This window comes from Calliopsis andreniformis, chromosome 12 (assembly GCF_051401765.1).
Source record: "Calliopsis andreniformis isolate RMS-2024a chromosome 12, iyCalAndr_principal, whole genome shotgun sequence".
Lineage (NCBI taxonomy): Eukaryota > Metazoa > Arthropoda > Insecta > Hymenoptera > Andrenidae > Calliopsis > Calliopsis andreniformis.
In genome coordinates, this window is record NC_135073.1 from 7,281,827 (window position 1) to 7,308,063 (window position 26,237).

The 26,237-nt window shown below is 38.0% G+C and overlaps 1 protein-coding gene across 3 annotated transcripts in view; it reads left to right on the forward strand.

The window, feature by feature from the left end:
* Positions 1-26,237, forward strand: part of Kn (EBF transcription factor knot) — a 111,436-nt gene that overhangs the window by 24,477 nt on the left and 60,722 nt on the right. For all 3 annotated transcript variants that reach the window (XM_076388511.1, XM_076388512.1, XM_076388513.1), the window contains exons 5-6: positions 8,462-8,535; positions 9,269-9,337. In XM_076388511.1, the coding sequence (XP_076244626.1) occupies positions 8,462-8,535; positions 9,269-9,337 (143 nt within the window). The remainder of the gene's footprint in view (positions 1-8,461; positions 8,536-9,268; positions 9,338-26,237) is intronic.

A 26,237-nucleotide genomic window follows, 5' to 3' on the forward strand; every position in this document is an offset into this window, starting at 1 on the left:
GGGGTTGATTCCTGCCCCTCCGGGAAAGCAGCCACCGCCGCAAGCCTGCCCCATCCTGTTATCTGCGCCACGTGGCGAACACTGCGCACGGTCGGCGAACCACGTGTTGTGACCCTGTACACAGGGCCGTAGATTCTGGCGCAGTGATAGGGCGTAAAGAAGGATCATAACCTTCGAGCAAACGCAAATACGCGGCCCGATCACGAGCCACGATAAGTCCTTTATGCGTTCGAGGGTGCTCTTTCGGCCGCTATGCCTTCCTATGTAGCCGCTTTTCGCGCCTATGGTGTGTGCATCATCTAACGATGTCGTGAACGTTTGATAGAATGCGGAGATAAGAGGTAATAAAAAAACGTCTGCTGATAAACGGGTCTTAGAGGTTTTTATGAAGTAGTAGACTTCTCTGGGATGAGAAAATGTCAGGTTTTTGGAAAATGTGTGTTCATGTGTGTGTTTGAGTTGGGATGGGATAAGAGTGGTTTCTGAGAGTATTGGGAAGAAGTGGTTCTGTAAATTGAAGTAGAAAATAGTATGTATGTTATGGAGGCAGGAAATGTAATTAGTTGTGTTATATCTACTCCATTTATCAATTTGCAATTTATGTATTCTCTTATAATCAGCTCTAATGGTTTCCTGCGTATATTACATTCATATTATACCTTCTACCATAATTTTTAGTAGACACATAAACTGTTTTAAAGCTGTCAATTGAATAACAAAACTTGTTACAAAATATTAAGAAATATTACAGAAAAGAATGTTTGTTTGTAAAGTTAAATTAGTAAAGTATAGTTGCTGTTGACAGTAGTTTAATTTTTATTTGAATTCCATAGTTACTTATTTTAAATGTCCTGAAGTACTGTGACCAAGATTTGACATTGCCAAAAATATAAATTTTCTTAAATATATAAAAAGTATAAATTTCCTTAATTTCTCTACGTTTTAAACACTTCCTATTTCGCGCCGTAATTAAGAGTGATATGATTGTGAATTTTTGTCTTTCGAATATCCTTTCTATGCATGTTCATATAACTTGCAAAGCATAGTTCAGAAGAATCAGAACAGAGTAGAGAATTTCAGAGTCCCGAATATTTCTTTATTCCAAGTAATTTTATGCATAGAGTATGCTAAAATAGAGTTGACAGTACAAGAGGGTATGTGCCTATCGCGCAAGAGATATACGTACTTTCTTGAATTATTTTGTTTCGTGTCGCGACTCCCGGACCTAAGTGCCTATAGGTACCTGCACCATTTTAGGAGATTAAATCATCTTGGGGTTGGTCGGTTACGGAGGTAAGAAGAGCAGTAGGGAGAAGAAAGAGGCGGCTGAGGGCGAAGAGGGTTGGGGAAACAGAGCTGATGTTAGTTTTAGCTGATTAAATTACTAAGCCGCAGTGGCCTTGCGTCGGCAGAGACCGTTCCTCAATTCGCGATCCATTCCTTTTATTAATCGGTTCTAAGCTGTCGTGAGGCTGAATATCTTTAAGCGACGAATGGCCGATCTGTACTTTAGATTACACTTTAAAAAATCTGCAGTTATCAGGTTTCGAAATTATCAGGGTGGGTAGCAGATCTGCGTCACAAATCGAAACAAGTTTATAATAGATATTTGAGAAAGAGAAATTCGTTAACAAATGTCTAGAAAAAAAGTTTTCGTGATTTAAGTGTCTACAGATATAAAATATTCTTTATTATATTGTAATAAAGTGGAGATATAATTCTATCTGTTATTCACTACTAAATTTGAAATTTTTCACAAGTAGAATCCCTAAAATTAGGCTCACAAATAATTCCTAATGTTTTAACTGACTTTTATCACAGTGGACTTATTACAATGAAATACGAATTTCGCTTCAATATTTATTAACAATTCTAAACGAAAAGTAATTCTCAATAGAGGACCATATTATCTTTTAAAACACCCAGGAAGGAGAACGTCTATGTCATGGCTCTTTATAAACAATTCATCCCTCTCGCCTGGACTTTTAGTAGAGAGCGTGAAAAATATAACTGTCCCTAGGACTGGTAGAAACACTGGTAAAAGAATGAAACGAAATCTTGAACGGAGTAAACGCCTCGATAGTTCTCGAGAACGATTGTCCACGAGGAAAAGAAAAGCGGAAGTGATAGATGCCAGAATACCCTTTTCGTCTCTATGGAGGAATCGTGCCAGTAAAGGGAGTAGAAAGTCGGATGGGGTGGTGGGATCGAAAACGAGAAAGCTGCAATTTATACATCAAAGCCTCGATTGAACGCGTCTCCTCCATTCTGCTAAAGTGAGAGGAAGACATACAGACGCGAGAATCAATATATATTTACTCGGTCTCGCGTATGGAGTTTCGCGCAACAACTCGTACGAAGTGTTTAGCAAATCTGGCTTCACGTGTTCTCGCTCTGTATCGTGTCCTGCAAAATTAACGAACGACAAGAGTTCATCTGGATTGGAGCTTTAGAAACTGAAGACTATCATATATCATGTAAATGCGAATAAAAGAGAGCTATTTCAATGATTATGAAGATAGGAGGTTCTAGCTCGCTATGGGTTCTTCAAACTTGCAATCTTGCACACAATTCGAGGACTTGGAGAAGTATGCAGACAATGGAATCATTGTTAAAACCTTAATTTAAAATGATTAAAATGACTGAGGGCTTGAAATGCTTTTTTATTCAAGACAAGTGAAACTATAGTATTGATTATTTATGTACCTACGTGTAAAGCTTTGATGTTTGAAAAATATATTTAGTTGAAAGATACAACTTTTAATTTTCATCTCTTGAAAATAAGTATACGGAAGAGAGATGAATTCGATGGTGTAGAAGCAAACCAAAAAAAGACTACAGGGTACACATACACAAATGTTGAAAATGTATTGTGTAACCTTTGGGCTATGATATTATAGAACCACTTCGATTCCATTATAGAAAATTATTAATAACAATATAGCTGTAAAGAATTCATGCTTCTTTAGTTTATTGGTGTTTGTAAATTATCTATAAATATTTTTCATACATGAAAGAATCAAGTTGAGTTAGTGCTACGAACCACCTCAGTTAAGGGTTAACTATGCATTTCAAATTTTCATTATACTATTTTTCATTCATAAAACTTTATTATAGTATTAGCTTCAAGAACCACTAATGTTATATAATTGAAAAATCTTTTAGACATACTTTCATTTTTCCAATTACTATTCATTAAAATATTGTAACCAAAGAGCGAACTGGATCCCACAAATTCCAATTCGAAACAATGTCCGAGTGCCTCGAAACCGAATTAAGTAGTCGGCCATAAATCCGCAATAATTTGCTACACCGAGCTGACTAATAAGCCCGCGGGACGTAGCCCTCCCACTCTTAAGCTGTTCTTCAATTTCTTCGCTTCTGGCCGAGGCGGGTATCTATATCTAGCTCCGTCCGACGGGAAAGTCCGAGGAGAGCACCCTTGACGGGGGAGCAGGGGAAAAAAATACAGAATGTCGGGAGAACTGCCGTGCGTTTCTCGCTGAAATTTCCAGAAAAATACGAGCAGCTTCTAGAGAAAGAAAAGAGTATCGCGCGGCCGCGGCTGAATGGCGCTAACAATGCGCGTTGTAAGCGCTCGAGAGCGAACTTCCGGCCGGGGGGATGAAACGAGAAGGATGGGCGGTCCAGAATGCGCTTTTTCGCAGGATTAAAAATGCTAAATGGTAATTAGTTCCGGGGATAAAAAAGCACTTACAAGGGGTGGGCATGGGGAAGGCAGCGAACCGCGTACCGCTGTTATTCTAAATGAATGAACAACAGGAAATTGTACCTAACCCTTTTAAGCTGCAACTTCTCTATCCGCTGCTGGAGATGATCAGTCGGAACTTTTCCTATTTTTTTTCTTTCTTTTTTTGCAAAACACTACCCATGGGAATTCAAGGGGCAGACTCGTAGGATTCTGTGGGTCGTCATACCGATAATACCACCCGTATGTTCTCCCCCCCCTCTTAAATCGATCATCGATATCGAGCTAATGTTCTCCTATCTTCATCGTCGTGTAGGAACGTCTGCCCGAAAGAAAGAGGTATTCAAGATCAAGGGATGACGTAGCTTTGGTAATCCTTAAACATTACCAAATCGAATTGGTATCAACCCCCTCGAGCGGGTCGTACGTAATACTGAAATATGAGTATTTAACTATAGATTAAGGAAATAATAAGTTCGAGATAAGTTAATCCTCGGCAGATAAGGAGAGAGTGTGCGCCGCCCATCCCTACGGCGGTGGACATTCTTTTCAGGGGTGAGAGTAACATTGTATGCATGTTACTCGATGGCGTGTACGTCAGACGACAGGGGTTGCACAGCGAGTATAGAGGGAGGATTCCCAGGGGACTTTCTGAATCGATTCGGAATGGAAATCATTACGGCAGATTTGAATGACTATCTTCGAATTTATCTGCACTCGCCTGCGCCTTTTTCCTGTCTTCTTCTACAGTCAGTTTTGGATCCTTGTCTCAAATCGTGCTATGGTTTTATTAGCATACATGGAATCCTTTTTTGGATACCATTGTGTCCATGGTATTGTGTTTTTTGAAGTATGAATAAATAACGTCATGAGTTTAATAAATTACTGCCATTAAAAGTCATAAGAAATTTAAAAAAATAAATCTTTAACTAATGTGATGGATCATAGTTTTTATGCTATTTCAATTTCTTGAGCCTAATGTAAAAAATATTCATGGATAACTTATAGAAATTAATAATCTACAAAATTGTAAATTTTTTGTATACCGCTTTCAATTGTTATCTTTATATAGTAATACCATGCAGTGTCTATATTATGTAAAAATACTGATACTGTATTAGCTGTGGATCAAATTTACAAAATGTGGACATATTTCTGTTCAAAAAGGAAGGAGACAATTTTTTTAAAGTAATCACTTATATAATATATTATTTTCATTAGAGTCAACAAATTTTATTAGAGTCATTAGAGTTTATTAGAGTCAACAGATTTTAAGGGAGGAAGTGTTAGACATTAGACAATTTTTGTAAAAAAACTTCTAATTTTAACTACAGTGGCAATTTTAATAATTATCCACACTCATACATAATACAACTAAAACTATCATAGACATTTCATCCTTTAAAGTACTCCATAATTTTCTACTTCAAAAGTTCAGAAAGGTACCTAAAGGACCATTGACCAACTGATAGTCACTTTGCCAACACAGAGGGTGGACATTTATTACCAGAAAATTTAGAATCACCAGTACGGAGGTATTATCGCTATTAGTCCTTCGTGAGTAATTCCCGTGGGAATTGGAGGGCAGCGGGGAGGCCCAAAACTTCCTACTGGGACTAAAGGGTAGCGGAAGAAAGGCCCCCGGGGGGCTGATGCTGACTGGTCGCATCCCCAGAACGAATCGTCTGACGTTGCTACCAACCTCCCTCTGCTTACTTGAGCCAACTACCCCTTGAGACATCCAGCGGCATAACCACGTGATATTCAACGAATAAGTATGCTGGTGAAAGAGACATAGTGCCAATAGCACCCCTTCTGGGACCATATGATTACGAAGCTGGCTCGTAGATAACGACTCCACTAATAACACTCAGATCTCTTTTGGGAACGGTGAACCCAACGCTCTTGCAACCTTGGACTACTTTTAGAGGCAATCGGCGACGTAGAACAATAACGAATCCGATCAATAAACAAATTAAACATCGATGACGCGTTTGTCCAAGGAATGAAATGGGGTACGGAAAATATTTGCATAGAGAAATGGGACACCAGCTTTGTGTACGCAGAAGGTAGATTATTGAAAGTTTGATGATTAAACAAACCAGACTTTTCTGTTTAACACTTTGACTGCTACATACTATTGAGTACAATATTGAGATCCAAGATACGTATACCTGACATTAAAGAGAAATGACTAGTTATCGATTCCCATTCGTGTACTCGGCTGCGTTATCGATAAGATGTGCATCTCACCCTAATGGGAATGGAGACAAACAATGAAACTTAACGTTTCGCGAGAATGAACGATGTGGTAAAAAGTAATTGCTTGTAATTGTTCGCAAGCGCGACAGGTACGTAAAATCAACACGTGTCGTAGCAGTGGTAACGGCCAGTAAGCAAATAATATCGTAGGCCGTATCACAAGCTCTACGTGACCTACCCGACGGTCGTTACGTATGTAAACAGTAATTATTATATATTAGTGACATGTACATACCGCTCAAGATTATCCAAGCAATGCCATCAACATTAAACAACTCTATTGGTTTCTACAGAAGCAGCAGTGCGTGTGCTTTAACTAACTGCCACTTTAAATGTACACCGTGCTGAATAAGAATGCCATATACTATTCCTTTTTACAGAGCCCAGCCTTTTATGATAAAAATAATTTCAAGTTGTAGATAAATGTGTTAACTGTCAGCTAATGTAATATACAAAGGTCACTATAGATTTGTTGTAAAAGATTTGAAGATTTGGAAATTTTCAAACACTCAAATCTTTGATCTTAAAATTTTTAAAGAAAGACTTGAATGCTCTCAAAAGTGGATGTTGACGTATTTCACTTGACAAGTTTGTAGAACTTGACAAATTCTCATTAAAAAAGCGCATTACACTACAAAGATTCATCTTATAAGAATTAAATGTTAAATAAAACCATTACAAATTAGCATAACTTCATTTACTTAAAAAAATGAGTACATATTTTTGGTACTTACAACAAGTGTTTCACGTAATTCAAACTTTTATAATTTTAACAATAACCATGTAACAACAAAGTAGATACAGAACTTGAAGTGGTTTTTATTGCGAGGAAAATAATTTCAGCACAAAGGCTTCCTAGCATTATGGTGACGGAAATTTTAGGAAAAGAGTATGTTTGTTCAGGAAGTATAATCCCAATCCTGAAGCCGCCAGGGTTAATGCGTACAAGCTGGACACTCATGTTAATTATTCTCGATACAAATAAGATCGCATGATGCTCAACTGTTAGAGGTGGATAATGGCCAGAAGGCACGTAACGTTTTACGTCTCCTTTCGCTTTCCTTTTTCCAGGAACCATGCACACTTCCTCTTCTTACTTCTCCGGATCCACTTCCCTCATTCTTCGTGTTTATTCTTGCCCCTCTATATTCCCTGGCTGACGTTTTCACTTCGACGGGGGGTGGATCCTCCACTGATTTACCTAACGCCACGAACGCCAACCGTCGCGGTTCGTTTACGTTGTAACTTGGTTATTTTGTTCGTATAAATATTTGATGCCGTTCTGGAAGTCGCACCTAACTGCCGAGGCGAAGTGTATTTCATATCGTTACCGACTCTCTCCGCCATTCTGCTGCTCCTGCACACCGACTACCAACGTCAACTCGACCAATTCCCTTGGATACCGTGTTTCAAAGTATTTACATTTTATCGCTTATTCGCCAACTCCGGCAATTTAGGCCGTCACACGCGATTGCAAAGCTTGTACATAAATTGCGAACGCGGGTACGATTAACGTGTTTGACGCGAGCAACTACGAACGATTTTCTTTTAGATTCGTATGATGAATAGTTGTTTGAACAATTCGATGAATTATGTGGTTTTACGTGTATATTCTATGTATTTGTGTTGATATTTTGTGGATGGAATACATATTTCTTTTTATTCATCTAATATGTCGGCTTGTACGATTATAATCTGTTTCTAGGTTTAATTGATATTTGGTGATAATAATAGATCAACATATTTTTTAGTGAATTATAAATTTTTATATACATCACAATTCTATAATAATTTTTTTTTGTAATTAATTATTGCAGAATTAAGCTTCTTGTGTTTTTGTAAACTAGTGGCAAGATATTTTAATAGAAAATATGTGTAAGTGAAGATAATTGTTTAATTTACAGAAATCTGTATCGACAATACAATTGCACAAATTTAATTCGTTATAAACCAACAGAATTCTTGACTTGGTATTAAATGGTGGGTGTTGAAGTTTGCTAAAAGACGTTTTTCACTGCTCAAAAGATCTCACACACCAAGATCAAAGGAAGATTGCCTTTCAGTGCTTTATTATTCCGCGGCTAATCCGTATCTTGTTCCCCAACTGTGAGTGCATGAATGCAGGGTAACAACATGTTGTCATTAAATAAAAATCAATCAGGAGGTCGTGAAGGAGGCTTAACGGATTTACTTAGGCCGCCCACGGCTTTGTAGTCTTGCAGGGGAAATGGTCCCTCACGACCTGCATCCGTACAGATAGTTCTTTAATGCGCTACGTGTTTTCTACTGGCTCCTGAATTGTCTAATGCAACGAGAGATAAAAGTTCTTGAAGGTCCTTCTGGTAAAAAGCAAATTACCCTTCATGATAATGTACTCAATACAATTTAATATATACGTATACGGGTGTATAAATGATTACGTTATAATTTACAGATTAAAAGGAATTTATTTCTATGTGATTGTAACCATATTTGATGCGTCTGTTTTAGGCTATCATGTACGAAGGACAAGATAAGAATCCTGAAATGTGCAGAGTACTGCTGACCCATGAAGTAATGTGCAGGTGAGTTAGCTTTTTCAATACTTGTTTTCAGCCTAAGAAAAAGTGAATTCCTTAGTTTATCATAGGTGTACTATAAATGTCTCTGTAGGGGTAATAGTTTTATTTTCATAATCGAAAGTAAAATTAATTGATATAGTTATAACTGATATTAACAAAAATTCTCAAAGTTTGTAGAAATAATAATCTACCTAATACAATATCTATATATTAACTTCACCCAATATTAGAATCATTACGTAATTTCTAGTAGAGAATTGTGATAAACACAGTATGACAAAAGTGAGATTCTGGTGAAGCTATTATCAAACCCATCCTAAGACAAGGATTCTTCCAGTCTCAAGCCCATGATTTCGTAAAGATTTATAACAACAAATGTACCTTGACATCCTAACTCTATCACGCGTTAATACGTATGCATGTAAAGTAGATCCGCTCTCTGTGTAAGCAGCTACCCTTGCGGTGGCAAACTGCACACGTAACGAAACACACGGGGGTGCAGTCGTTCTCCTAGGGTGGCTGACTCATTGACCCATGGGACTTCGGCTTGATGATTCTCCACCCCCCTAACTTGTGAAGTCTCAAGGGTTCCGGTAGTTTTTAGGTGGTCTCGAAAGTTCTGACCCTCGTGGATCCACCGATGGAATTAGGTCCAAGAACCAGTACACCCTCGCGAAAGAACTGTTTGAAAATTATGTATATTGATCTCTGACTCGCCTGTCTTGTTTCGTTCCAGCCGGTGTTGTGATAAGAAGAGCTGCGGCAACAGAAACGAAACACCCAGTGACCCTGTGATCATCGACCGGTGAGTAATTGTTCTCAGATTTTTCAAACGATATTAGACCTTACTCACTCTTTCGGGGTTATTATAATTTCACCTGAACATCATAAAATTTATTTACAAAACCATTTTAAAAATTCGCTGAATTATTTTATGTACTGATTCTACTCGTCTCTATTGTCCAATTTTAAAATGGAAGTTCTACTTATTAGGAGTCTTTTGCTTTAAGTCACTTCTACGATTCTAAAGTGACATAGACTTGACATACGACGTAAGTAATCCTAGCTATCCCAAGTTATCGAATAATTTTAAACTGGCCTCATATATTTTCTTCGTTGCTTAATTATTAAGCACACACGCTTATTTCATGAAAAAAGATAGAAGTTATTTGATAGAATAAATACCACCCTAATTTTACAATGATTCTACCTTAAAAACAAATTATTTTTTATTTATCCTGTCGTTATAATTTGTATTAGTATCATTCATAATCGTGTGTTATTCACAATTAAGTCAGCGTTCTAAATGTTTGTGGACATGTTTGATACTTCTTGGCTTACCTAGGGTTAACTCTGACACTAAACTAGTTCTTTTGCTTTTGTTCGTTAAACTGTTTCCTCACGCACTTGTCCCTTAAAATTTAAAATACGAATCAGATCGTCCTCGATGCGACGCAAGATTATTTCTCGACAAACGCAGACGCAAAGGTATATCAGATCTTTTATTCGACTCCAGCGAACGAACAGATGTACACCCCGGTTTCGTGGAAACGTCAACGATTATGATATCAGTTTACTGCCCCTACTATCGTGCTCCGCAACGATCTGCGAAATAAGGGTCCGAGATAACTCCTTCTTGAAGGTACTCGTCCTCGAGATAGCGTCGTATGCCGTCGCGACGAGGAACCCGGGATATTTAGGCTTGCAAAATACGTTTCCTACGAGGTGTGGCGAGGCTACAAGCTAGAGGAGCACTCGAATGCTCAGGCGTACTTATACCTCCTCCACCTTGTACGTGATACTGCTTGTCCTTGAAAATACAGATACATACATACTCTTTCCATCCCTGTCTCTTTCGCGCCTCTCGCCTCTGTCCCTCTCAGCCTCGCCCTCGCAACCTGACTAACATTGGGAGTAGTGGGGTGAGCCTGGTATCTGAATAGTCTATAGAGTGTTCTGAGATAGGAACGGTAGGAAGGAAGAGGTTTCCCGCGGGACCCAGGCCGAGATAGTCTTCAGGAGGACATCTTGTGCTCAGGGGTGCTCAACCCCCGGTTTTCAATACACCACTGTCTCAGAGCTTTCATCCTCATCCAGAGGATATGTGTTACACGTAGGTGACAAGCAAAGCCTACCAGGCTTGCACGTAACTATTTTCCTCTGTGCTGCATTCTTCTCGTATCCACACCTATAGGGTACAAGTGCAATGTCCTGCCATAGGCGTTATTTATAGACTTCGAGGAAATGGGCTGTTTAGTCGGAGATAGGTTGTTCGTGTAAACTGTGAAGTTGATATAAATATGTTTCACTTGGTAGTGGAGATTATCGTTTGGTTACTGATACCTTGGCTGAAAATAATCAGAAATATATTAGTGATACAGATGATATTTTGAATATTCAAATAAATTTTTAGTTCAATTAATTAATTGAGGAGTGAAGAAATTCTTCATTCATTCGCTCAGTAGTGAGCAACTACTGAATTAAGTATTAAACAATATTACAGTACAGCACCACTACAGTAGTAACAAAAGTATTCTAATACATAGTTAGAATAGGTACCTTCAGCTAATATATTTAAAAAAAAACATACTTCTCAGAAATCTATTTTTTTACTACCATTTAGCATAAAATAAAATTATTACCAGGTGACGTGTACCATAATCATAGAACAGTACTGTAACACCTATTTTATATTCTTCCATACAAATTCCTAAAAACAGACGTTTCATATGTATACATGTAACACTACTTTTATTCGATAAATATACATATTGTGTAGTTTAAAATAAATAATTTAAATATTTTGTTCCATGAAGAATAATTTCATCAAATTTTTATTTAGGTTTAATTTAAGGTAGAATGCTTACGTTATTGTGTTATTCGTACGATAATAAATTTACTTCGGAGCAAGACTTGCCCAAGCAAGCATTAGAAAAATTAATCTCGAAAATGCTGGTTCGGCACACGGCACGCACGCACCTAAGTAACATCGTAAAACCACGATATAATGTAAATGCAGCCACGTTGTGGTCGCGTGTCACATCGAGCGCCACCCTAGGCGATGTCTCTGAGCTTGGTTTGTGGTAGATCCTACTGGACGTAGAGTAAATGAACGATCCATAGGATTAGGAGATTAAGTTAGCATTCTATTTATCATGCATTTGCACAAATAATGATTAAGACAGCGGCGTGTAAAGATTTAAAGGTATTAGAATTTACAGTAAATCATAGATATACATAGGTATCTACCTATTTTTGCATAATAATAGTAGCTATGTCAAATGCCTGAGGAAAGTAAAAATTAGATAATGTTTCAGGTAAATATTTTGTTGAGAGTCTAATTAGTTATGTTTCGTTTTATATTTCTCTATATCTTCGCTCAACCTTTTTTCAAGCTTCAAATAGGTTTATTTTGCCTTCAATACTTTTGAATTGAAAATGGTCCTTGACATCAAATTTATTATCTCTACGTTTTATTAAATCTAGTTCATAATTTTCTACAAGAAACTAAATTATAATATTATGAAAATTTTTAATACTAGCGATATCCATAAAAATATAAATTACTTAGCTTACACAGAGTGGACAGTAATTGCAAATTATAAATCCGTAATAAACTATATTTACGTAAGAACAGGTTGCAGGATATTACTAGCTCCGTTTGTAATGCCAGGTAGCATTATTCCGCATAAAATTGGTCACTCGGGGGATGAAAGTTTTGCAATGGCTTTTTGCTTTTGTAGCCATTAAAATTAACCTTGGTCCCATATGGGGGTGATATGTGTGTGTTCGCTTGTTGGAATATACGCATATATACATCGGTAGGTTAATAGATTTTCGGTCTCGAACAAAACCGCAATGGAGAGCGTGAGGGCCTGATCGAGAGAATGAGCGAAGGGTATCAATGCCACTTTGATTGAGGCGGCCCTGGTCGATTGTGACATGCTCACTCAACTGTGCAGAAAGTACAACGCAGCCCCCATCAATCCTGTATATCTGCCTGAAAAAAAGAACAAAAAACAACAACAGATTCTATAGCCAAGCGTGGCCATTTTTTCACCCTATCGCTTTCCTTCACTGGACCGTTGAAGGGAACAGTCTCAGAGGAATAGAAAAGGATGCGACTGCGACGAGAATTTCTATTTCGACTAGAGAAGTTGAGAGACTTTTCGCGCAAAGTAGGTTTGTCAATATCTTTATATCAGAGAATAGGAAGTTATCATTAATCATTTTTTCTGGTGTATGGTTATATGATCAATGCATACTTCTTATAACATAATGGAGAATAAATAATATAAATAATAAAATAGGTACTCTATAAATAGGTACATTTCTAGATATTTATAAGCAATAGGTACAAATTGTATAAACTAATCATAAACACAGAAGACATTTACTAGATATTTCAGTTTGAGGGTTAATTATAGAATATTATACAAAATTTATAATAGATCTTCTAAACAACGATTGTTTGTTTAGTGTTCAACGTTATCATGCGAATATTTACTTCTTCATCAATCTTTAATACATATATATCTATTATTTGACCTTACCCATTGATAAATTTCAAGATATCGTTGCATTCACTACATATTCATACAAACTAAAACCGATTATTTCTCAAAACAGTTGATTTCCTGATATCTGCTTATACCCTTCCACACAATTTTACAAAATTGATCGATCCATGAAATTTGTCCCCCAATTTACAAACACCGCGCTCACCCAACGTCCACCGAAACAATTGAAGCGATTGATCGACAGGTCGCATCGATCGGCAATGTGACGAAGAGACCTACTGCGAGAATAGTCCTAGAGAAGCTGGTATTACGCCAGACTCGGAAACCAATTAACATGCATAATTAAAATGGCATTGTCGTGGCCGTACAGCGCCAGGGGCTCTTCCGTCGACTGACGAATCCCCCGGGACAAACGCCGTTCCATAATTACGAAAATCCTCTCCCCGTCGGTGGCCAGTTCCACGACTCGCCCCGTCCCTCCTCCCCGTATCACTTTTTCTCCAATTTTAATCGCTCCCCCCTCGCCCTCTCACCGCCCCCTCGAGAGCAGGGGGGGCGCAGCTCGAAAAAAAATCGGGCATCGGGTCATCGCGACATAGGCCAGAATTAGCGAAGCCAATAAAGCCTGAACCAGCCATTCGTTGGCCCGATTGGTTAACTTTATTTCGCTCGGCGGACAAGCCCTTGCTCCGAGGACATCGATCATAGCCCTCGCATGCTCTCCGCTGGTGCAACCGCCTCTCCGACTCGTTCGGCCCGCGACCCTCAGCGGCGTGACGCGCCTCTCCGTTGCTACCCTCTGTCAATTTGACGGATCCCATTTCGGGTGGCGCGCGACGACGATCGTTTCGTTCTCGTGGACGTATGGCCTCTTCGAGGGGACCATGCGGGAGAATTTTTCACGGGGAAAATGGCAGCGGAGCCGATTAATGCCACGATGAACGTTGACCAGCCTCGCGAAAGGGAGAATATATATTTCGCAATTGTTCGGTAGGTGGCGGGAAAATTTGTTGCTGAAGAAGGGCACATTAGACTTGCGGGGGCGTTGCGATGCTGTGGAGTGTTTTGGGGAGGTGACAGTTGGATTTGGTGTTATTACTAAGGGCTCGGGATGATTATTGGTGGTTCTCGAATGAACTTGTTGAGAAGTTTCTGTAGAAAGTGATGTAGCGTGCTGAGGATATTATTTGTCTGGTTTGGTATTAATTGGCAATGTTTATTCAAACAGTAATGTATGATGAAGTACCCAGCTCATAATTTTAACGATAATTATAGTACTATTTATTTCATTATTCTTTCTTTCTTTATTTGTTGTGTTAATTCATTAGTCAGCTTTTAACTGTCTCAGAAAATGTCTGTGTTACTGTTCTGATAAAATTTTGCAAAGAAAATATAGGCTCTTGCTTCATAACATTATTTATAAAATAGTAATATGTCAGTGAAAATATTTTACATCTGTCGCAAACTACAATCAAAATTACTTCCTAGTATTTTTAACTGAAATAATGGTAGCGTCAGTGAAACTTAGCTAAAGTTTACCATCTCCTCATTTATTTTGAAACAACATTTACTACACATAAGAATACAAATACCTACACCAGTATGTTACAATTTAATTCCTAAAATGACTTGATGAATGCTAACCTAAATCTACCAAGCACGTTAAGAACAGCAATTTGTTTCATCTGTTTGCTCAAGAGAGCATTAAAAAAGTAAAAAACACAGCGATTAAATATGCGGAAATCTTTGAAGCGGATGCCGTCGTCGATGGCGATATTGTGGTTTTCAATGGCACGTCTATCATCCGCATAAATACCAGCTCACGGTATTCCCTTCGTCGAGTCCGAACGCGTAACAATCAATCGTTACCTTAATTGATTGCGATTGGTGAAGGATGCTCGGGTGATTTGGCCGACGTCACAATGACACACGGATTGTCAATCAGTCGCGCTTGTGGCGTTAATGCATGCAAATTTGGCCGAATCGTGCCACGTTGTCTCGTACCCCTGCTGCGAATCTCCATCAGTATGGATTCGATATCAAGGCTGGTCAGAGCGTTTCCGGTGCAAGCATTATTGCAGAATGCTGAAAATTCTTTTGACGTTCGATGTGTCGCGCGAATTCACCGCGGAAACGTTTGCGCTTTTATGTCGTTCGAATGCAAGTGTTTGCCTTTGTTATTCGCTTTCGGGAGAATATTTTTTGATTGCTCGAACTTGAATACTTTAGCTCTATCCCCTTTTTGCTGAAGATTCTCTAATATATTTATATACTATGCATTTTATTCACAGGATGAGAGTATTATTTCCTGATAATAAGTAAATGACAGCAGAAACTTTAGTTCTCGATATAAGCACCTAATGGCAAAGCGCATCTGTTTGGAGAAGAAAGTTTCCCAAAACTTATTTATCAGTTATTGTGCAGATATATTTCACAATACACATATTTTAGAGTAATCTTTATTCACTTCATGTTTTAAGTTGCATCTACACTACATGTTATATAAATTTTAAAACAAAACTCAAAAGATATCATACATATGTCTCTTTTCTGTTCTCTAAAAACTTATATAAGATATAATGTAATTTCAGTTTTATTTCTAAACGACAAATATGAATATTAAAAGTGAAAGGGATATTATCTTAGAAATATATGAATTTGAAGTACAAAGATATAACTCCTAGTTAACCCTCAGACTACCCACGCGACGGCTCGGCAGAGGCCTGTAACGGGTCAATATTGACCTGGCACGGGAGTCCGAGGATTAAGTATCAAAATGTATATAGACACATGATAGAAATTGTATAGAAGTCGATTTACACTTTCTTTGTATCTTTTAACCTTCTGAGTTCTCCCTATTTTATCCTATCCAGTTGCTCATTCTTTCAAATACTTCCTATCAAAATTTCAAAGATAAAAAACAGTCCAAATAGTCATCATCCCATATCCTGCCTAGAAAGAGCACAAAGTACACACAAAAATCAAAATCTCGCAACAGATAGCACTGAATGATAAAACAATCGCATTAAGGGCCACGATTTCTGCGTATCAGACATCGTACAAACCGCAAGCGATTTGATGTCCTGTTAGAAGCTAATCAAGAGAAAGTGCGTGCAATCAGCGACACATGTTAGACCATGCTGCATTAATGTTGTTCCACAGAACAAGTATCGTGTGCGTTGTGGGCCAGCGCTTTGGATGAAAATGATGAAAACTATTAGTCGAGATAGGGTAGGATAATGACAGGTCTCGGCTGACTGCTCATAGATGACACACATCGATAAGGGAAGCTTATTAAGTGAACGACGTATGCGATGCATACGGAAACGGACTTGCCATTCATTGGTCGAATCAAACGATCCAGTGGGAAATCTCTCTCACCCACTATATATACTTAGCTAGCTACGCCTCTTGCCTTTTTTCTGCATCCGCATATATGTCATTGGTTGCGCTAATTAAGATGTAGATACGCGATTGTATAAGTAGATTCATTCCAAGAGTTCGGACACTAACGAGGGGAGTACATGGCTGGTTTAACAGTAGTGGGATTGGAGTAGTCTCACTCTGAGAATCTTGAGGTAGAATAGAAGTATAGAGGAAGGTTTAGAAATCATACATAAGTAGTTTTGAAAAGCTTCAAAAATGTGGTTAAAAAGTCTGAGTATTTTGATTTTCTTCAAGGTTTCGATAAGGATGTGTAAAGATACAAAAGTATTGTAGATTTGTAATATCGTTTTTAATTTCTGTTTCTTTTTCTGTTAATAATTTTCTATTAATAAAATTAATTTTGATTTTAGAAATATCTTTTTGAGTGTGAATATCAGATCATCTCATAAACAAGACTGTTTTAAAAGTATGACAAAGTTATAAAATTGAATTATTTCTAAATAATAGATCCACATCTATTATTATTACTTACCTATATCTGAAATAATTATTGAACAGGTTTATAAAATCCCTGTTTTTTCGAATCAGAACTACCCCCAAGTACAATTAATTAAGAACACAATCAAATTCAGGATTTCCCAGTGAAACATTGTAACCTGATCTATTGACTTCTTCCTAACCACACAGTTATCGAGAGTAAAGAAACGAGGCGAGTTACATTAGTCAGGGTTTTTCAGCTTCAATGGTCGTGGAAGCACTATTTTCTAACGTGACTATTAGGGAAATCAAAACATGCTCAGCGGTAGTACACGTTCTCGTACGCTAAACATATGGGACCCCATTGCTGGGGTATCACACCCTCCATTCAGGGTATGCCCCTAAAATAAATGGACGAGAGTACGCGTGCACGCTCCTCTACAGAAAAAAGAACGGCCGATCGTTCGAGCGGGAAATCGCTGGATAAATAACGTTGTATTTGAGCGGCTAATTATTTTTTGCTTTCTTCGAATAGAAAATTGAGATCAATAAGTATGGACCAACTTTGGTGAGGGAGTTGAAAGGTTGGTGTCCCTTGATACTTAAGTATACTTGGGAACTATAGATTTAGGATATCTATAGTATTGTTAAAACAGAGTTTATGTAAATATGTGTCTTTCGTAGTATCGGATTTTAATTTTAGCCTGTTTCATTAATAAATTGCTTTATCTTGAAAAGAGACATATATTCAGAATAACTGCAACAATTTGACTAGTTCTATTTTGTCATATTGTCTGACGTTGACAGTAACTTACTCTGGTCATCTTTTCATTTAAATTTGTTATAACAAATAATCTCTAAATCTTACTCTAAAGTAATCTATTTTTGCAGGAAAGAGTAAAGAGTACTCAATCATTAGTTCATTCTGCTAATTACGATTCATGTTTGACTACGTTCATATATTAGTAATGCTTTAATTTTGCAAATATATAGATAAACAACAAATTCAACTCACAATTAACTATACTATCATCGTTATTCAAACAGTTATAAGAAAATGAAAAATTATTATAAGTCGAAAGTAAAAATATATTAAACATCTTCTTCATTTTCATATCGAAAACCACTATACTATTAAATATAATTAGAATCAAAACTGATTGAATTGATATTCAAGAGCAAGAAGTATTGGAAACGTGCAGTTTGTTAGAATCGACTACAGGGGATTCATAGCAATCTGTCAGCGAAAGTTTTTTCTCTGCCAAATTCGTTAAAGCTAAATTAAGGATTTGCGCAATAGTTTCCATGTTTAGTCGATATTCGATGCGTCGCCCCGTTCTTCGATGCGAAATTCAGAAATTCTGAAGATCCTGGTAAGATCGTTAAGACACATAAGGTATTTCGAGACCAAAAATGGCTTGGTTCCCTCGTAAATTTGCCCAATTAGCCGAATCACCAAAAAATTCACGGAATATACTTCCTCGCTGTGGACAAATACGCGGGAGTTCGTTTGCTGAATCGAAAGAAGAGGCAGGCGCCTAAAACACGCGCTTCGCTCGCGAAATACGACTGGAATCTATATTCGATATTATCGATATCCCGATCTATTCAGCCTGCTAATGGAAAACTTATGCTAAGGCAACCCCCGTTGATCCATTATGTATCAGCGGAATCGGTTCTGGAATTGCTTGAGCGAACCATTTGGTGCGTTTTTTGGCACGGCTCTGACAGAAACAAACATTTGCACCCTGTACTTTTCAGAGGTGGCGATAACTTTCTTTGTCGTTTACTGTGATACGGTGGCACAGTGACACCGTTAATTATCAGATAAGTTCGTTGGTTCTGTAAACGGAGAACCTTTTCTGTCACTTCTGATTGAGTAAAATGCAGTGTTTTCTGCATTCACCAAAATTAATTTGTTCGCCATAAAATATAGCATTGCGTATTATATAGTATTTAATCTAAATAAAATGTTTTAATTCGCATTTAATCGGTTTGAAATATTGTAATTATACACACCAAACATTTATAATGAAACATGCGCTAATTAAAATGGTAAACATTTAAGTATATTTATATCTCTGTAAAATGTTAAATTTTATTGATATGTTGGCATTATTATTTTATAGCAAGAATATAGCAACAATTAGTACCTATAGAATGTTTGGAGCACAAAATAAATTGAAAAAATAAATTTAAAAAATGTATTTTATCATTTAACAGCTTGACTGATTATTTTTATTATCCTGTGTGAAGAATGTGAAGATTTTAGTACATTGTTACACTGTTATCAGTTTAAAGGGAAAATAATGTCAGTTTGGCTGACATAGAGTTTTCAATGGATTCTCGGCATTATTTAAAAAACGAGTGTTTTATTCCTCTGGGTTTTTACATGCATAAAATGTTAAATTCTCGTCTGAGAAAGTCAGTACAAAGTGAGCACTTGTAACAGTCAGACACAAAAATCGACAGAGCTTGTTTTCGGTGAATTATATTGTGTGATTTTGAGAAAAATGTATATGTGGAATTTCGTTCTATAAATACTTGTGTGAATAATTATTACAGTTAGAATTTGGTGAACCTTTGAGGTAAAGAAATAAACGTAAGTAAGAAATGTTCATAACGTCACGGCTATCATCTCGATAAACGACAAAAAAGCAAGCTAGATCGTATAAAAGTTCTAGTTAAATAATTTTCGTAAGCTTAACTCTCTCAGTTGATGTAATGTGGGGTCAACGTTGAAATATAATAAAAATAATATGGTAGAGTTACTACAATCCCATTGTAAACCATAATTTATTTATAGAAATCTATCGATTTTTGTAGAGTACTTTTGCCTTGTAGATACGTAAAGTACGGACTGGTTCCTTAATAAATGAATGAAATCATAGTTTCATCATGCCAGCTAAGAGTAGCACCCGCGCAGCCACAATGAAGTTACCATTTACCTATTTACCCCACAACTTAATAACATTTCGAGCTTCAAAAAATTGGCTCATATAGGTGCAATGACTGATAGGCCTACTTCTCTTCGCAATCTTAAGATCTCTAATTCTAGAAATGTAAGTCCACTGCTAGATTCATTACGTGATAATATATCTAAGAGTCACAGAGACTGGTACTGACATACTGATCTTAGAAACGAGAGAACCGCGCTGTTCCAACGCTAAAACGCACAACTTTCCGAAAGTCCCGACGCAAGTGGACGCTAATTGACCCACCGTCTGCGCAGAAAGCGTCGGGCATATCCTCCGCCGTGACTGCGGAAGAACCCAGACAGATACCAAAACGCACCCAAGAGTGTCGTAGAGCCGCGAAATCTTGGCCGTAGCCGAGACTTCGACTCGATTCCCTTACGGTTATTCTGCCTGCCGAGAATTACCTCGATACGGTATCCTTATTTTCGAAGAATATCTTAACAGCTTCCCGCGCACCGCTTGTTTCTTATTCCCTTCCTGCATGGTCGAGGCAGAGGGCGGAGAGAGGGAACTCTTCTTCCTTCAATGCGCCACCCCTTTCCAAGCTTCTCGTCCACGTTTTCGGTCTCTATCCCTTTCTCTCTCTTCCTTGCTCTGAAAGAGAAGAGAAACCAATAGGGAGAACCGATCAGCTTAATGCATATTGATGCGCACCGAGCTAAGTGAGTGAAAAATCGCCATCGATCTACCTTCCAGGAAGGCGGAGGTATTCTCTTTTTCTTGCCGGTGCTCACCAGTTTTCTTCCCCTGTCGTTGCCCAAGCTCAAAGCATTTCGAGATTTCCTCTTTGAACCTTATCGTGCTAACGAAAGGCTAGGCTTTCATCGATTGGCTTTTGAATTCTTGGTTATCATTACATTTTGCGTACACGCCTATTTGTAGTATTCTGTTATGAGAGCTGCTTGTTGAAGAAATCGTTCAAAAATAAAAATGAAGAAAGGTAAAGGAGGTAAAAAATTGAATATTTAAGAGCTTTGTTAAGAAATATCTATATAAGAAGTAAAAAACGTTCTATACAAAATTTTTTACAATAAGAAGAAAGTATACTTAATAATTTTATATGTTAAAATAGATTTATTCGCTTTCTTTTAAAGTTCCCTTGAACATTGAAGACACATTACCATCTTTGATCAGTTGTACTATATATTCGACAGTATTTCATATAATTTATTCTCAACTATATGTATAAATATATGTTGAGTACTAAAAAATTAAAAATACAGAGAACTTAATTTGGATTTAATTGAAGCTTTGAAATTAATATTGTATAAAACTTAGTTACAGAATATATAGACATTAGAAAAATTTCTTATAAAAGAAATGTATATTGATGATATCAAACATACATGAAATATTCAGCACGTAATTAAAAAATCCGCTCAAACATGTACTTGTGCAGAAGCTTTAGCACAATTTCGTAAGAGTACTATTCCAAGCAATCACAGTTAATAGAAGCTTTCACAACAAATCACTTATGAAACGATTTGAGGGTCTGAAGTCCATGTATATGTGAAATCAGTCGGAAAAACGTCGAGCGGTGTCGTTGCTCGCAGGATCATTCAATGTTCGAGCGTATATAGACGTCGGTGACGGGGCCCTTGGCATTTTGTAGCGTTATATGCTGCCGTTGGCGTTGCTTCTGCCAACCTCGTTGGGGTCTCGGCCCGCAGAACAGATGCCAGGCGTCACGGCTCGCCGATGGCTGGAAGGGTGCCTCTAGATCGAGACACGGTGGATGACTCTAAATGGCATTCGGTCCTCTACGCTGCCTCCCTTTCCTTCCTCTTCTGGCGCTACCAAATCGATCTCTTACTCTAGACTACCCTGTCCTATCTTCTATTATTTCTGCCAAGATTTCATGATACTAGAATGCCTACTTCGAAATTGAGTGGAATTCCTATACGACAAGCATCGGATACTGGACGTCAGCCTTTTGCCTTCAGAATACATCGAACGGAGCAATTTGATAAAAGCAATACTTGAAAGAGATATTTTTTATTTACATTGTTTGATTGCAATGGAAAAATTAAATGGAGGAAGGTTTACAATTATAGATTAATCGAAGAGAAATATATTTGTTTTCAAGTAACAAAGTTGAAACGTCGTGAATTATCTAGAACGATGTTATATTATATTTACAAAAGTAGTGTGCTTTGTTGTTGAGTTATTACTATAGTCCTTGTATCAAATGGTAGAATTTAATATTTAGAATTTTTATTGGAATCTTATGAAAATTCAAATAATGAGGGTTGATCTCTATGCAGAACCGTCTATCTAGAATCTAGAAGGTTGATGTATTGTAAATTTTACTATATTAGTTGACGCTTGAACTTCTTATTTTAAAGCTTTATGTTTAGACATTTACACAAATTCATGTGTTTATAGACAAATTTAAAAACATGGGACCTAGATCAAAATTTGTTTCATCCTGCTTATTTAAGTATCCCATGAATTCATAAACATTCACAGTTTACTAACTTAAACTACTTATATTTTTATTAACAAGAACATTTAGATTAATCTGTACTCCTCTTCATTTCATAAGTTACACAGATACCGCATTAAAATGCTTCTTCAACGAAAAATTTAATTTATCTAACGGACAATAGACCAGACACATGGCACCAAGTACAGGGCTGAAGTACCTCAAACCAGAAGCTTTTAATTTCCAAAATCAAAGACGCACCCCCGTGCGCAAATAAAGAATTCTGACACGCGCGTTAATAGGATAGGTTTCGAAAGTAGAGGCACACGAGCGCACTGAAAGACCCGTTTATCTCGATAAAGAAAACGAGCAAACAGATCGCTAGGGAGCATCCGTGCACACGGGGTAGTCGAATGACAACGACGACGTGCAAGGGAGTGGTGGTGCATTATTCGAGAGGGAGGTGGGTTTCAAAAACGGTGGCGCTCATCGGCCGTATGTCAAACCCTTCGCACAATAGGCAACATGAATTTCGAGTGGCTAACCGATGTGTGCGTGCGTGCACGAGTATTTTCTCTATTGCACGGGTGCGTAGACGAGCGACTGAGAGAAGGAAAGAGAAACGCGTGGAGGGTGGAAGAGCGAGAGGGAGGAGGCAAAGAAAGAGAGAGGGTTCCGCTCAAAACAGGTGGTTACCAATGAGAAGAGCCTGCAGAGAACCCGCTGCGCGGCGTTGGTAGGGAGCCACTTGAAGAGTCGCGTGGCCAACTCAATTACTTTCTAGGGCCTCTAAACACCGGGCACGCACTGATGCCTCTAGTGCTTTGAACTCGTGCGTAATGCGATGGGACGATCGTGTCATCTTATTGTCCAAATCCGTTCTCGACAATCAACGACCTGACCGAAGCGTTCCCAAGATTATCTGACAATAATCCTACACTCGCGCAATGTACGCGTTGTTGATCATCAAAAGGATTCTCTCTCGAGTACTCTATGGTTCACTTAGGATTAGAGTTTTATAGGTGTTTGCTTATTGAATCATATGGTTAGATTACTTTTGAATCACGAGAGTGTGATTAATAGTAGTGTTTAGTGATTTTGGCAGTGATTATCCTTGGTTTTGCGCGTTAGCACTTAGAGTAGGTCATTTAAACTAATGAAGAGTGTACTATTGATTATTTTAGGAGCTTCAACGAACATTTAAATCTGCTGCATACGTTATTTTTAATTTTTATGTGATCGCTAGTTGTTGAAAATTGTTGAAAATTTATTACCAGAATTTTGAGAAAAATTCAGTGTAGTGTATTTCAAATCTAATTCACTACAAAAACGATGTTAGCAATCAAATTTTGCATAGTTTGAAAATATGTAGTTGCTTATAAATAATTAGGTATTCAGAGTTTGAAAATTGGGAGGCTACTAAATTCCCAAATCAATTGAACCTGAAGCACCATTGCAACCCAAAAAAGGCGTGTGGCTTAGCTCGCAGTGACCTCACCATCGATCAGCAGCTGATCAGTGACAGTGACCTTTGTGTGGCGACTGAAAGTGGTCAAGGGTAGCCGATTACAAAGTACTTTGGTTTTGAGTGCACCTTACTAGCAACCAATACACGCCAATACCCTTCAATTCTAGACATTTAGAGTCTATTTAAACCAATATAAATCCTCAAGTAACATTCTCAAAAAATCACCATTATCAAACCATAAATCTCATATATCTCCCAATCTAGTTATAAACACGCTAAAAGGTTCACGTAATCATTCAAAAGTACGAAAGCAACTTGGACATCTAGGAGTTCGTCTCAGTTTATTGACAGCAGACTTTACACGCACACGTGTGCCTCGACACAGACACAGGCTCGTTAAACTGCCTTGGAGGCAGCATAAAATAAGAGGCGAATAGCTCGCATAGCTTGGCGCCTCTTGGCTGTCCGTCAGCTCCGGGGAACTGCTCAGGCACCCTCTTCTTTCTTTGGCACCCCATGGATCCCCCTCTCCTCGAAATCCTCCCCTCCCGCTAGTTCGTTCGTCTTTCATCATCGGGCGACGTATATCGTTCTTCGGCTCCGCAGAAGGGTTTCGCCGTACCGAGAACTAAAAGGCAGGTTTAGGAAAAACGGGAAGTCTTTGCGCGCCTGTCAATCAGCCGTCCACGGTTTTGCGGCTATCCGGTTAATGATGATCCACTGCTCTATCTCAACAGGATCGTGCGCCTGCAGCCCCGCGCAGCCTGCGAGCCCGAACGCGTCACGATGAAAATAGTAAGCGTGCGCGAGCGACCGAGCGATCGAGCGAACGCTTGTGCGATTGCGAGCTGTCCCGTGAGTTCGTGTCTCTGGAATCTTCTGAACGACCTCGAAACCTTTTTTCCGATCGGTATCGTTGCCCTCCGATCCGTCACGTACCAAAGCTCGCCAGCGTATTTTTATTCGGTTCGGGATGTCGACAAATTTATCTCTCGAATTCTTGGAACTCGCACATGTCTCTGTTACGACTGTGTATGATGTCGATAAACGTTCGCGCTATGGGAGTGTGGAATATGGGAGTCTGCGATGATTTGGGATGTAAATGGGTAATCGTTTAACGCGGGTAGAATTACTTTTATTATACATATTGGAAGTGATAAGTTAGTAATGTATTTTATGGAAATAAATTTTGATTTCTATATTATGTTTGTAATAGGCTTAATGAGTTGAAAAAAGATTGCTGAAATTTACTGAATTTACAATTCAGCAGAATTTCGTTACAAAATTCCCTCGTTATAAGATCGTTTTTATATTCACTATACCTTGAAAAAAATTAGTTTTGCTTGTTACTCACTATTACTCACACTTTCGGTAAGGCCAAATAAATCTACCAGGGCAGGAGCTATCAACTACTTAATGAATTATGAACATATCATAAAGGAATACTGTATAATCATTGAAATCTTAAATGCAGTAAAGATACCTTTCAAGCTCACCTGATTTTCATGTGTATCTTCCACTAAATCAACTTATCTACATTATTTTAGATTGAAAGTTTCCTGAAAATCTAAAAATATGACTTTGTAACGAGAGTAGAAATTCATACGCAAAGTGACAATATGCCGACGCTACAATTTTTCACCAACAAAGTAGCAGAGACAAATTTTTCGTAGGCGACCACGTTACCGAAAAGGACGATCGATGCGTCAAGATTTATGCGATTGATTCGAACAGAGCGGAGTGACAGTACAAGGAAGCGCTCTTAGTCCTGGTGCCTTCGGTCCCCCGAGGATATACCTCCCCTCGAAACGCCGGTGTCCGAAGGATCTCTATAAATTTGCATGTAGAATACTCGCGGAGATTCTCACGAAGCTAGAGAGGATAGCCCATCGCATCTGTTGACGCACGTTTCACACTCCTCGAGATGTCAATGTTGCCTAATTTCATTTTGACAATAACCAGAAACAGACTGTTTCCGTGCATGAAATTGGAGATGGACCATGTTCTGTCATCATTTTCTCCTTTCGTCGGGGTCATTGGTTCAATACATTGAATGCAATGCATGGAATGATGAGAAACATACGTCATTTGACTATTTGTGGAAATAGATACTATTTACCTTATGATGATACGACGGAAGAAATGAAAAGTAGAAGGACAATTTTTTGAATTGAAGACTTTAAAGTCAAGATTCTATATTAAAAAAAATAATTAAAATGGGGAACACAGAATTTTATACATTAATTAGTTTCTATACATCAAAACAGCTTCTTGAATATTCAAGATAATTTTCCTGCATTATAAGAAGAATAAAATAAAACAAATAAGAAGAACAAGTGCATAAAAGCATAACACAGAAACTGTAACTGCCAATGTAAAGATAGTCTAAGAAAAGAAATCAAAAGAGACGAAAGATTTTCCAATGGTACGAAAGACGAGAAAGCTACGTG